At 37.6% G+C, this 12,867-nt stretch overlaps 1 protein-coding gene across 6 annotated transcripts in view; it reads right to left on the bottom strand.

Annotated features, from left to right (window-relative positions):
* Positions 1-4,912: 4,912 nt before the first annotated feature.
* The window catches only part of pbx3b (pre-B-cell leukemia homeobox 3b), a 95,102-nt gene continuing 87,147 nt past the window's right edge, over positions 4,913-12,867 (bottom strand). For 4 of the 6 annotated variants that reach the window (XM_029637695.2, XM_029637693.2, XM_029637694.2 and 1 more), the window contains 2 exons: positions 12,447-12,536; positions 7,014-7,101 (listed from right to left, as the gene is read on the bottom strand). In XM_029637695.2, the coding sequence (XP_029493555.1) occupies positions 12,490-12,536 (47 nt within the window). In that variant the 3' untranslated portion in view covers positions 7,014-7,101; positions 12,447-12,489. Of the gene's footprint in view, positions 7,102-12,446; positions 12,537-12,867 lie in introns of all 6 variants that reach the window. The other 2 variants (XM_029637691.2, XM_029637690.2) reach the window with 1 other exon arrangement.

Consider the following 12,867-nt stretch of genomic DNA (forward strand, 5'->3'; position numbering starts at 1 on the left):
GGATGGGGTCAAATCGAATTGAAGGCAGTCAATTCAGGAAGTAAATACTGGAAATAAATAACCATTCAGAATTTGAAAAAACACCATCAATTGTTTATGACTCGTGAAGACACTGAGGAGTAGAAGGTATTTATTGATAATAAAAACAATCAAACTGACTTCCTGAATTTATTTCTGGAATTCAGGGCTCATCTGTAAAGAGACCTTGGTCTAGGGTATCAATCCTTGATAAAATAAAGGGAAAAATAAAATAAAAATATGCATTTTCACAAGTCCTGTGCCATGGTTATCCTTTCTAGAGAGAGCTACTGTATAGCCTTTATGGTGGTCACTAAAGGTGTTGTTGTCACACAAACATTGCCTCTAGCTATCGCCACTAGCCACAGCCTCATATTTGTATTTGGTCTGCTATGAATCATAGGTGGCCCAAAGCTGTCTTGATAAATAGCTACTCCAGGCAAGTATGGAGTATGCTCTCTGACACTATAGGTCACATAACCTTGTTGTCGGGACTAAGACTAATGCAATGTGAAGTGTCAAGTTATTATACTGAAACTAGACTGAGGAATCTGAGCTATTCTGGTGATAGAAAATAGGTGAAACAAGGCAAGGTGAATGTAGAAAGGTCACAGAACAAAGAGATAGTGAGGAGCAAATGAGAGCGTACGGTCGGGGAAGTATTACATATTAACGGTGGCCTGTTGGAGTTAAGGGGCAATGGGGGTACTTGCTAGTTGATATGAATAATAATTGGCTGCACAGAACAATTGAACACGTGAAATGTAATAGCTATACAATGCAGACTTGGTAGCACACAATGTTTGTGAGGAACTTGTTTGTTTATTTCAAGACTAAATAATGCAATAATAATTCAACTCACTGTGTCTCCTGAGCAAATTCCTCAGCACCTGTCAGAGATTGCGGTATGGTGCCTATTGAGAGAGATGCTAGATGAAAACATGCTATTATAACAAAGCCAAGTAAACTCAAAGTAATTGTCTACAGATGGTGGAAACAAGCTGCAGCTGTTAATACTGTGTGAAACATGAGATATAAAAGATGAATGTAACAGCAAGGGATTGAGAACACACAGCACACAGACCCACAGCTAATGACTTCCCATTACAGAATATAACCTACTGATCTGACTGTGCTCTAGGTACACAGAGCATTTAAAGAGAACAGTCCATGACCTGCTCGTAATGGTGGGGGGAGAAAGAGAGAATGTGCCTTTTTCCCTCTTCTATTTTTGGGACTTGATGTCAGTGTACTTTACCAGCACAAAGGCTGGCTGACATGCCTCTGCTGAGAGGTAAAGAGAACATCTGTCTGCTGTCACAAGCCTTCACAGGTCTGCCATTACCCAACAAGGTAAGATAAGCCACCATCAATTTCGGGAGGAGGCCACTTGAAACCTTGTTGCAATCCTCATATAACAGCATAAGTTGTACTAGCTCTAGGAGGGCAAGATGGCTGAATGGGTTCAGTAGGCTTTGAAATGGAATTGAGAATGAACTCCAGAGATGCAAGGATAGGTGGGATCAAATGTTAATTAACTGAACTGTTTAAAGCTCAAAGGCCACTCAGGACTCATCTCTTTATAGAAATCAGCACTCCAGATCTACTCAGTATAGCGAGTCCATGCCCCATTATGCTCACACTCAATAAATCAAACTAGTCTATAGCTTGTGCGCTATGTATGACAAAACAAGTTCTGGTAAAGTAAGAGGAGTGTATTATAATAAAACCATATCCACTGAAGGCAAACTGCAGTTCTGTGTAATGAGTGATGACTACATCCAGACTGGCAACATTTGCTCTATAAATATTAACTGACTTCTGTATAACTATCCCATTATCAAAATGCAAGAATATTGCAAAATACATGCTTTTCAAATAGTATTATGACAATTCTTTCAGAAGTCTTTACCTACTAGTAAGGGTGGTGGGTAAGCCTACTGTAGATTATTTGGTGACTGGTGGAAATTTTCAACAACAGAATAAGCCTACACAATGCTAACATACTTAACCTAGGTAATTTACATATACATAGAACCAAACAGAAAACAGCAATACTTTTTCAACTTCATCGCTATTTTCCTGCGAAGGAGATGTCTGTGCACATTGTTAATCAAATGTGTGGTGGAAAAGCAATGCATTTGTCTATACATCACCCACCAAGCAGGGAGAGGCAGGCCCTGTGTTGTAATGGGAGTGTGGTACTTCAATGAAATATTAAAGGATCCTAATGAAAAATAGGAAGATTGCCTTTCTCTGCACACTTTCATATGTGTTTATTAATTTATGTTTTAAATCATACCAATTTCATTTGGTGAGTAGAGCCAGGCATACAAGAGTAGTTTACATTTTAACGTATAAATATTGTCCCCTATTTAATTTAATAGGCACAGTCTCAGATCTTGCCGATTGCTAGTATAATTCAGGATTTCCATATGTAATGATGCATGATTTTCATTGTAAATTTTACTTGGAAAATGTTGTCTTTAATGAACCTTAGAGAAAACTCTAGTAGGCATTTCTGTGACAAATATTACTTCTAAAGGTGTTTTGGTCCTTTTGATTATTTTAATACAAAAGCCCAATGAATAATATTTGAACAATAAAGACAGACTTAAATGTGTGTTATTTATTTATGTTACATACCACATAGGGTTCCTACGGTATGTGCAGTACTCATTCAGAGTTTTGTAACATTACTATTGAGCTACATAATATCAATACAACAGTAGCAAATTATCTATTGTCACGCTTGGGTCATACTGCCTGATGTACAGTGCAGGTGTGGCTACAGTAGCTAGTTTGTCAGGTGCTAGCCTAAATTAAATAACGCCATATGTTTTACATTTGTGATATTTCATTCATCCATTACCGCTGAAACTGAGATTTCATAGTAAATAGATTTCTTGGTGAACAAGAAATCAAAGGGCTCCCTCTTTGGTTCTCAGTTGAAGCATTGATGACGGAGCGGAACTGTGTACAACAGTCCCGGCACTCGTGATACGGTTTTGGAAACCTTTGGACTTTACTTTCATATAATCGAGAAAGAATTTTCATGAAACAAAAGGTACAATTACTACCCCCCGGCCATATTTCCATGTCCAATCTAGTGTCTCCACCTGTGTATAAGAGAAGGAGGACACGAGAAAACTGTTGTAAATGAGAAATACTGTTGGCTGCAACTGTGTTAAAACCATGTACAGTAAGTGTAAATTTGTCATTTGTAAAATGATTTTGATGTGAAATTAAAGTAAAGGGCTATGTTCGCAATTGAGTATTTGGCTGGTTTGGCTGCCAGAGACAGTTTACCTCTGAATATAACATGTAAGGTTCTTGGGCGTTAAAGGAGTAGCATACAACAGTTAGCTCTTAGCTAGTGTTACTAAAATGGAACACATTGCCTCAGGGGTTCATACTATAAACACAGCCCTTACATAGCTGCATGCTTCCCTTTTCAGTCACAGTGAATGCATGGTTCATTTTCAAGGAGTCTGCTACGAAAATAGGAATACATGGGTGTCAATTTCCATTTTATATTGGTAACCAAGGACCCATTGAGACAGCCTTTCTATCACAGACAGAAATAATAACTGGAATTAGAAGTGCCTGACATTTCAGTTAATTGCAGAAAGCATGCTGGCTAAGCAGTAACCTCAGAACCAGGTTCAATTAAGTCTTCCCCTTCCAGCCACAGTTTCAAATGAGAGGCCAGTTAAACAGTCCTATGAAATAAGAGGTGTACTATATGATATTGGGTAGCAGTCTTTTGAGACAAGTTCCTGTAGGAAAACCACATTGGGCCATTGGATTTTGTACACTCAATTCTGTCTCTGATCATCAATTTTCTGATGTTCTATTAGACAGGTGATTTTGTCTATTTATTCACTAATCTTCACACCAATCTTCATAATTGTCAGGCTCTACAATACCCAACTCATTGCATCTAAATGCATTTCCATGCAGACCTTCATGAAAAGCTTACTTCATTGTCCAATGGTTTACATGTTGTTTATTTAGGATAATCCAGGATTTGGGATAATCCCAGATCTCCAAACAGCCTAATTACTTGAGGTAATTAATTTAGTTGCATTTGTCAGAGGGCTCAGGCAACAATTAGCACTATTAATATGATCTTGTCACATGTCAGCCTACCACATGTAACAGCAAGCTGTTCCTCATATTTCTATCAAAGCAAATGCCTGAAATGAGCCCTGAAGTCTTAAAGTCTTTGACGCAGGCCTGTTCCTGTGGATAAACCATGCTTCTTTTAAGGGCTGAATTCACTCAGAAATCCTACCATGGTCTAGTGTGATATTTCAGCATAGTAATTCTTCGTGAGATCATTTTTATAAAGATGGATTCCGTTAAAAATGATTGGTTGGTTGATATTTATTTAGTTTGCCACAATAGAATGAAGTATCTAGACTGGTCATAATTTAGGCAATGACTGTAGGGGTATAATGAGCCATATACAGTCATGTTATTACTTTTCACTGTATTAGTTGATGTAATGCATTCTGGTCATGACAATGTCAGTCAAAGAAACTGAAATGATCTACCTTAAGAGTACAAAACATCAAGAAAACCAGATTTTTCCATGACATACACTGACCAGGTGAATCCAGGTGAACACTATGATCCCTTACTGATGATGTCACTTGTTAAATCCACCTCAATCAGTGTAGATGATGAGACAGAATAAATAAGGATTTGTAAGCCTTGAGACAACTGAGACATGGATTGTGTACAGTATGTGTGCCATTCAGAGGGTGGGAGTTGGGGGTGCAACAATATTAGGAAGGTGTTCCTAATGTTTGTTATACTCAGTATACATGGAGAAAGACTGTTAGTAGTAATGTATAAATTAACAAATTAATAATAATAATAAGAGGAATTTCTGTCTTGAAAGCAAAAAGTTTATTCATGTTTGAAATTACACAACTACCACAAGGAAGACTTTTCAGTCCAGGGTGTAGTCTGGTTAGAAAGAAACACTAAACATTTGTAATACATTAGAATCACTGCCACAAATCATTTGTCATGACTTTTCTGTTTCAGAATCACATACAATACAAAAAAGACAAAGACAGTTTGAACCCTGTCAAACAGAGCTTGAAATGTACAGTTCAGAATACTGAAACCTCTATGCATTACAATTTTTATGTTTTTTTGCGTGAATTAGTAACAAGATGAGAAACATTCAAAATGTTCTTCAGTATTTACAACAGTTTTACTGTTTGGTGTTAATTTATGACCAACATTCTCCCAACCCACCCTCAAAATCCACCACCCAACAATTTTGCACCTCTCCCTCTTATTTTTATGTAATTGAATTTTTTCACTATTCTTAGTATTAATATTATTGTTAACATCATCAATGTTCTTGTTTTTGTTTTTTACAGTTGCAACAAAGCAACTTTGTTTTCTTAAAAGATTAAAATATACATTAGATTACATGAACAAAAACAAAGAGTTAATTACAAGATATAATCAAAACAACTAAATAAAAATGTTAAATAAAAAGTCAAAAACTATGGTCGTGATATTGTTTAGAGGTAGTAAGTGAGCACTCTAAGCTATAGAAATGTTGAAAATCTATTGGTTTCTATGATTTTGAATGAGGTAATAAAGCTGTGTATTGATTTCGTGGGATGTATAAATACTCTTAAGCTATATTATATACAACATATTTTGTGTGACTGGTATCTTGTCACATGCCAAAAGGAAGTGCTATAACTGGTTGGATTTACGGTTAGACCCATGACTATGTCAACCCATAGCAAAAACAAAAACATATTTAAATATCACATGACTTTCATGCTTTTCTATGTTTGACAATCACCCCAGTCTTTTTACGCTTTTTTTGTTGATAACTGTCAAATATGTTGCAAGTTTGTAAAATACAGAGTTATCCCATTAGCATTGTCAATGAACTTCTACTGTCAATGACTTCTAACGCATTTCAAACTGGTGGTTGTAAAGCAAAACTAATATTGAAAGTAACACTCCCAAGCTGCCATAGAGTTTACAATGGGAGCCTTATTTAGTTGCTGTACAACATTACAGACAAACATCACTCCTGGCATTCAGTGATAGAACCGCTAGGTTGTTAGTCAATATACAGAAAGAGACCAAGAAACAAGGTAATTGATTGATCAACAAACAAAAAAATAGATAGGAAATATATACAGTACCAGTCAAAAGTTTGGACACAACACAACTGATTGGCGCAAACGCATTAAGAAGGAAATAAATTCCACAAATCAAGGTACACCTGTTAATTGAAATGCATTCCAGGTGACTACCTCATGAAGCTGGTTGAGAGAATGCCAAGAGTGGGTAAAGCTGTCATCAAGGCAAAGGGTGGCTACTTTGAAGAATCTCAAATTTAAAATATATATTTGTTTAACGCTTTTTTGTTACTACATGATTCCATATGTGTTATTTCATAGTTTATGTCTTCACTATTATTCTACAATGTAGAAAATAGTCAAAAGGAAGAAAAACCCTGGAATGAGTGGGTGTATCCAAACATTTGACTCGTACTGTATATATATTGCATTTCAAAACCAAAACGTTTTAGAATACCTATGACAACACATGTCATACACTCAGCACTGGGAATCATTTCAGCTTGGGAAAGATCATTTCTTAAATCAATTGTCAATTGAAATGAATGTTGCACAATAAAGAGCTGGGTCTTGTTTGATTTGTACAGTACGTGCTTACCCCTTCAAATGACAAACATAACTATAGCAATGGTGAATTATAATCATGAGACTGATGAAGTTTGAGTGACAACTTCACTGAACTACCAAGAAAACATCAGGTGTCCACATTGTAGAAAGTCATTGTGAGGGGAGTTGAGGACTCTGGTAGATGCAGCAGACAATTAGTTCTGAAAAAAAAAGTTTTGTTTATCCTCTCTGGTTGGTCAGTCAGTGAAAGTTCAGGCTCTACAGCTTGGGGATCAGATGCATCGATAACAGATCAATTTGAGGTATCAGAGTGCACACTTCCAGGTCCTTCTGTTGGGGAGATTACAGCAGATGGAGTAGTTGTATCGTGCCATCCCCCATTAGCCTAGGAAGGAAGCAGAAGAGAAGGGATCACAATTAAATACTTAGTAATATAATATCTCACTACAAATGAAGAAGTCCATGTTAACAACCTAATGCAGTTGTAAGAAGCCTCTATTTGTAATCAAGACCAGTTATTATTCCCCAAGACATTTTCATGTGAGGGAGAATAAGATATCTCTGTACAATAAAATATATTTAGTAGAATACAGATAACCAAAACATAAGGTATAACAGTCATTCTCATTGTGTACACAGTATGTGTGTGTACAATGCTCATTTACTAATTAATTAATCAAAAATAGGTGTCACCTTTAGGGCTGGACGATATGGCTTAAAAATCATAGCTACATTTTTACAGACTTGGGCGATTCACGATATATATGAACAATTTTCTAAATAAGCTCTGTTGTACAATGAAATGTCAACACACTGCATTTTAAACAGTTAGCAATAAACGAATGAATTCAGGGCTTGTGAAATGACACCTACAATAGACTAAATATAAGCATTGCAAAAACCAAAAGCGACAGTAATAATTGTATTATTTCATCAAAATAGTTTAACCTGGGATTTTTTGGGGGCAATAATCAGTGATCTGGCTTTCAAGTCTGTTTATGAAAATGCACTTGTATTACTCGTGTTGCATATATTTTCATTTGAATTATTTTAAACATAGTTTGGAATTCCTCGTAAGCACGCTTTTCACGGTAAAGTCAACACCGGTTGTAATTCGGTGCTTGTGACAAATACAATTTCATTTGATTTTGATTTGACTAACTTCTTGCAGCAGGCATGATAGAAAATGAACACAGGTCTCATAAACAATCAGTCAAGCACAAGCTTACATTTCAGTGAGTAGCCAGATAATCTTGATATTTAAAGTTGAGCAAAATTGTATCTATTTGCTAGTTAACAAGTTTGAACAGTTGAATTGTTGTTAGCATGCTAGCCTGTCCACTTTGTTCAGATGTTGAAATCAAGTGGCCAACCTTATTTCTCCGAATGAGAACGAGTTACCAATTCTTTATATAATTGTGTTTTATTTGAATTGCATATCTATAAAACACAAACTAGACAGCTAGTATAACTGCTGCTAGCTGGACAAACTGAGCATACATTTCCCACAATCATGTTAATTGATACTCCTGTTTTAGTAGCATCTGCTCTGCGCACAATTTGAGGAGTTGAGACACAAAGTGTATCGTTAGAAAGGTTAACTTTTCTATTACAGTCAAATGTCTCAATGTGTTTCTGTGTCCATATTCTGTTGGACCAAACCTCAAATGCAAATGGCGAGTTGAAACCGCTTGTCAGAGAGGAAGAAGTGCTCTCTCATCTTTGTTGTTGTGAGTGGCAGGGGGAGTGGCTTGGTGTGTGTGTAAACAGAGAGGAAGAGGCGAAGCAAGAGGTTTCACTCTCACTAAAATCTGTCCAAAATAAACCCAATGCGTTTCTATGTGCTTATTTTGGACGTAAGCTTGTCACCTGCCTTCCCGCCTTTGGCACAACAACTCCCATTGTTAGGGTGGAAACATGAGCATCTCGTCATTAGATACAGATCTCAGATGTAAATCGGAAGGTGCACACAGCACAGAGGAGCAAAAGACACAAGACCAAAAATACATTATGAGAACAAGCGGACATAAATGTTCATAAAAATAATTTTTAAAAATGATTATTGCCATACAGGTATTTGGAATATTGCGCAAAAAGATGCATTAGAAATCATTGACTTAATCTCCCATCCATAGTCTCCTTGATATAGTATAACTGCCAAGAAAATGGGCATTCTCTGCGTTATATTAGGATTAGCAATGAGACACATTGAAACAAATTGGCCTTATGTCTCAGCCAATGGGGGCGAACTCTGAAATCAATGTCCAATCAGATTTCAGCAGCTTGTCACTACATTTTCTTCTGTCAGTCAGGAAGAGGGAAGGCTGGGGCTGGGTGAGGTGGAAGTGAGTGGAAGTGACAGGGCAGGCCATTTCCAAGAGAGCCAGTCTGAGCCAGCCTTACTTGGCTTGGCTCGCGGCAGGGACTAGCCTTTGCTGGATCACCTTCGTCACGTCAACAAAACAAAAGGTTAGCGTATGCTCATTTACCTATGATGCACTTCATTATCAAAACAATTTGTCTGCATTACCGTAAACTGGGAGCTCTAGTACTCATGTGGCTCATTGGTGGAATTAGTATTTTGATGATTTAGATCGCCTGGAATAGGTCAATAAATAGCTATAGCTGGTCTGCGTTGTCACAATGTCGGTACTGCATTGAAATAAGAGTATTGCTGGATGAGAAGGCCTCTCCATATCTTGAAATTAATTATTCAAAGCATGTTTTTTTGTTGCCTGGATATTTTTCCTCTTTTCGCAGGTGCCCTTATTGGATGTGTTGTCATTAATGTTGGATTTCAGAGCATATTCTCATGTGGTGAGTAAGTGAGCTCTGGCTTAAACAGTGAAGGAAAGTGAGAAACCTTGTGGGAGAGTGTGAAACACTTCAGTTGAGCCTGCTAGGGGTTGACACTTCTTCTAAAGGCCTGCAGGCTAAAGGGTGCTCAACAAAACCAAAATGACAGCAAGCTGTGTCTGAGAACACTAATGAAGGCCTGTGTTATAGTTTAGCAAGAGAGTGCTTGCTTACATTGTAAACACCACAAAAAAAACTGTGTGCTCATTTAAATGTTGTTCCAAATACAGTTGAAGTCGGAAGTTTACATACACCTTAGCCAAATACATTTAAACTCAGTTTTTCACAATTCCTGAAATTTAATCCTAGTAAACATGCCCTGTCTTTGGTCAGTTAGGATCACCATTTCATTTTAAGAATGTGAAATGTCAGAATAATAGCAAAGAGAATGATTCATTTCAGCTTTTAATTCTTTCATCACATTCCCAGTGGGTCAGAAGTTTACATACACTCAATTAGTATTTGGTAGCATTGTCCTTTAAATTGTTAACTTGTTAACTTTAACTTGGGTCAAACGTTTCAGGTAGCCTTCCATAAGCTTCCCACAATAAGTTGGGTGAATTTTGGCCCATTCCTCCTGACAGAGCTGGTGTAACTGAGTAAGGTTTGTAGGGCTCCTTGCTCGCACAAGCTTTTTCAGTTCTGCCCACACATTTTCTATGGGATTGAAGTCAGGTCTTTCTGATACCCACACCAATACCTTGACTACGTTGTCCTTAAGCCATTTTGCAACAACTTTGGAAGTATGCTTGGGGTCATTGTTCATTTGGAAGAACCATTTGCAACCAAGCTTTAACTTCCTGACTGATGTTTTGAGATGTTGCTTCAATATGGCCAAACAGTTCTATTTTTGTTTCATCAGACCAAAGGACATTTCTCCAAAAAGTATGATCTTTGTCCCCATGTGCAGTTGCAAACCGTAGTCTGGCTTTTTTATAGCGGTTTTGAAGCAGTGGCTTCTTCCTTGTGGCGATATAGGACTCGTTTTACTGTGGATATATATACTTTTGTACCTGTTTCCTCCAGCATCTTCACAGGGTCCTTTGCTGTTGTTCTGGGATTTATTTGCACTTCTCGCACCAAAATATGTTCAACTCTAGGAGACAGAACGCGTCTCTTTCCTGAGCGGTATGACGGCTGCGTGGTCCCATGGTGTTTATACTTGCGTACTATTGTTTGTACAGATGAACGTGGTACCATCAGGCATTTGGAAATTGCTCCCAAGGATGAACCAGACTTGTGGAGGTCTACAATTTTTTTCTGAGGTCTTGACTGATTTCTTTTGATTTTCCCATGATGTCAAGCAAAGAGGCACTGAGTGTGAAGGTAGACCTTGAAATTCATCCACAGGTACACCTCCAATTGACTCAAATGATGTCAATTAGCCTATCAGAAGTTTCTAAAGCCATGACATTTTATGAAATTTTCCAAGCTGTTTAAAGGCACAGTCAACTTAGTGTATGTAAACCTCTGACCCACTGGAATTGTGATGCAGTGAATTATTAGTGAAATATTCTGTATGTAAACAATTGTTGGAAAAAATACTTGTGCCATGCCCAAAGTAGATGTCCTAACCAACTTGCCAAAACTATAGTTTGTTAACAAGAAATTTGTGGAGTGGTTGAAAAACGAGTTTTAATGACTCCAACGTAAGTGTATGTAAACTTCCGACTTCAACTGCATGTATCCAACTTTTATACAATGAATTGGGACTGGAGTGATTGTTAAGTTTGAAGAAAATAATTATAATCGAAACGGTTGACCAAGGTTCATAATGTCGAAAGTATTCGGTTTATCTCTTTGTATTACTGAAAATGTATTTTACATAATTTTATATGATTATGATTATTATATGATTATTTTAGACTGTACATATAAACTCATGATATTCAAATGCCTCTCAATAACAACAGCTGTCATGATGGGAAGCTGAAGATAACTGAACCTTCACTGTACCAACCATGGCAACAAAGACAACAAACGGTTATATTTTCTCTCTGATATTGCTAAGGGAAATATGTCAGTAGCCATTTCTCATCCTCCCTCTGCTTCTCTCTTTTCTTGCTCTCTCTCATCAAATAAATGAATCTTTACTCTGATGGCTTCAGATTATGCACTGTATTACAAAAAAGCACCATATCAGGCCTCATCAAGGAAGATGGAATTCACGTCTGTAAAAGGCTGCAGGCGATCTCACTTTCATATTTTATCATCATGATAAGGATATGGCGATGTCTCTGAAGCATTTCAAAAAAGCTAAACCAAACATAGATACACAACTAAAAGCCTACTCATTTCATTTTGATTTCAGTCACATAAGGTATTACAAGATGTTTATAAAAGCAAAAACAGGGGGATTTTATTCCACCTGCACTATGATCTATGTGTGCTTTATTAAACTATGCTTTTATCCTCCTGCAATGAAAACGTACCAACATACCTACAATCTCTGATCTCCTGTGTCACATGTTCGCTTCATCCTTTAAGAAGCTCAATCATTTGCTATGGCAGTGCTGAATGGAGTTTCTCACTTCCCTGGCTCACTGAGCTCAGATTAGCCATCTATTCTTACTATGTTCCTGACAGCCTAGATTTCCATAAAACCTTTTCTAGTAACATTCAAAACTTTGTTCTGAGAAAAGGAAATGTATAACGGGTCAAGAAAGAAAATAAACGAGTGCAATTCATTTGCCTAAGAATTTACTTTTATCACACAGTTGGAAGCAAGTCAAGGTGAACTGTATCCGAGCTTACTACTAACATACTGTGACTAATGTTTGCAGTAGAATGGATCCAGTTCGGACAAGGTCTGCTCAAGGTATAACCACTGTCTCCAGAATGGTACCTACAGAAAGAGGAAGCAGAGACACTTACATCCAAGCCGTGTGGACTGTACATAGTGTTCCCCCCTAGAGCTTCACTGTATCCTGCCGTCTGACTGATAACATGGCGCAGGGTATCCACCTGATGGGAGAGAGAGGGTGGGCATGGCTGTCAACTCACTATGGCATGGGGTTTTACATTAACACACATGCTCAATGTCATGTTTCAAAACATACAAAACTTACTCCATGTGGGAAGGGACTATGAGACACAGACAACACGTTAACTAGACTAATCTCTCCATGATGTTATGATTGGTGTGTGCACTTTATGAAACCATGGCAGCTGGAAGATGGGTTGGTGGTGCTGTTGTTGGGAGGGGGGGGGCACCCTCAGCACCCCTACTTCCTGCGACTATGTCCAAAACCATTCATCTCTAGTTCTGATGGGGGCATCTGACATGTTTATGGAT

Source organism: Oncorhynchus nerka, linkage group LG27, assembly GCF_034236695.1.
Source record: "Oncorhynchus nerka isolate Pitt River linkage group LG27, Oner_Uvic_2.0, whole genome shotgun sequence".
Taxonomy (NCBI): Eukaryota; Metazoa; Chordata; class Actinopteri; order Salmoniformes; family Salmonidae; genus Oncorhynchus; species Oncorhynchus nerka.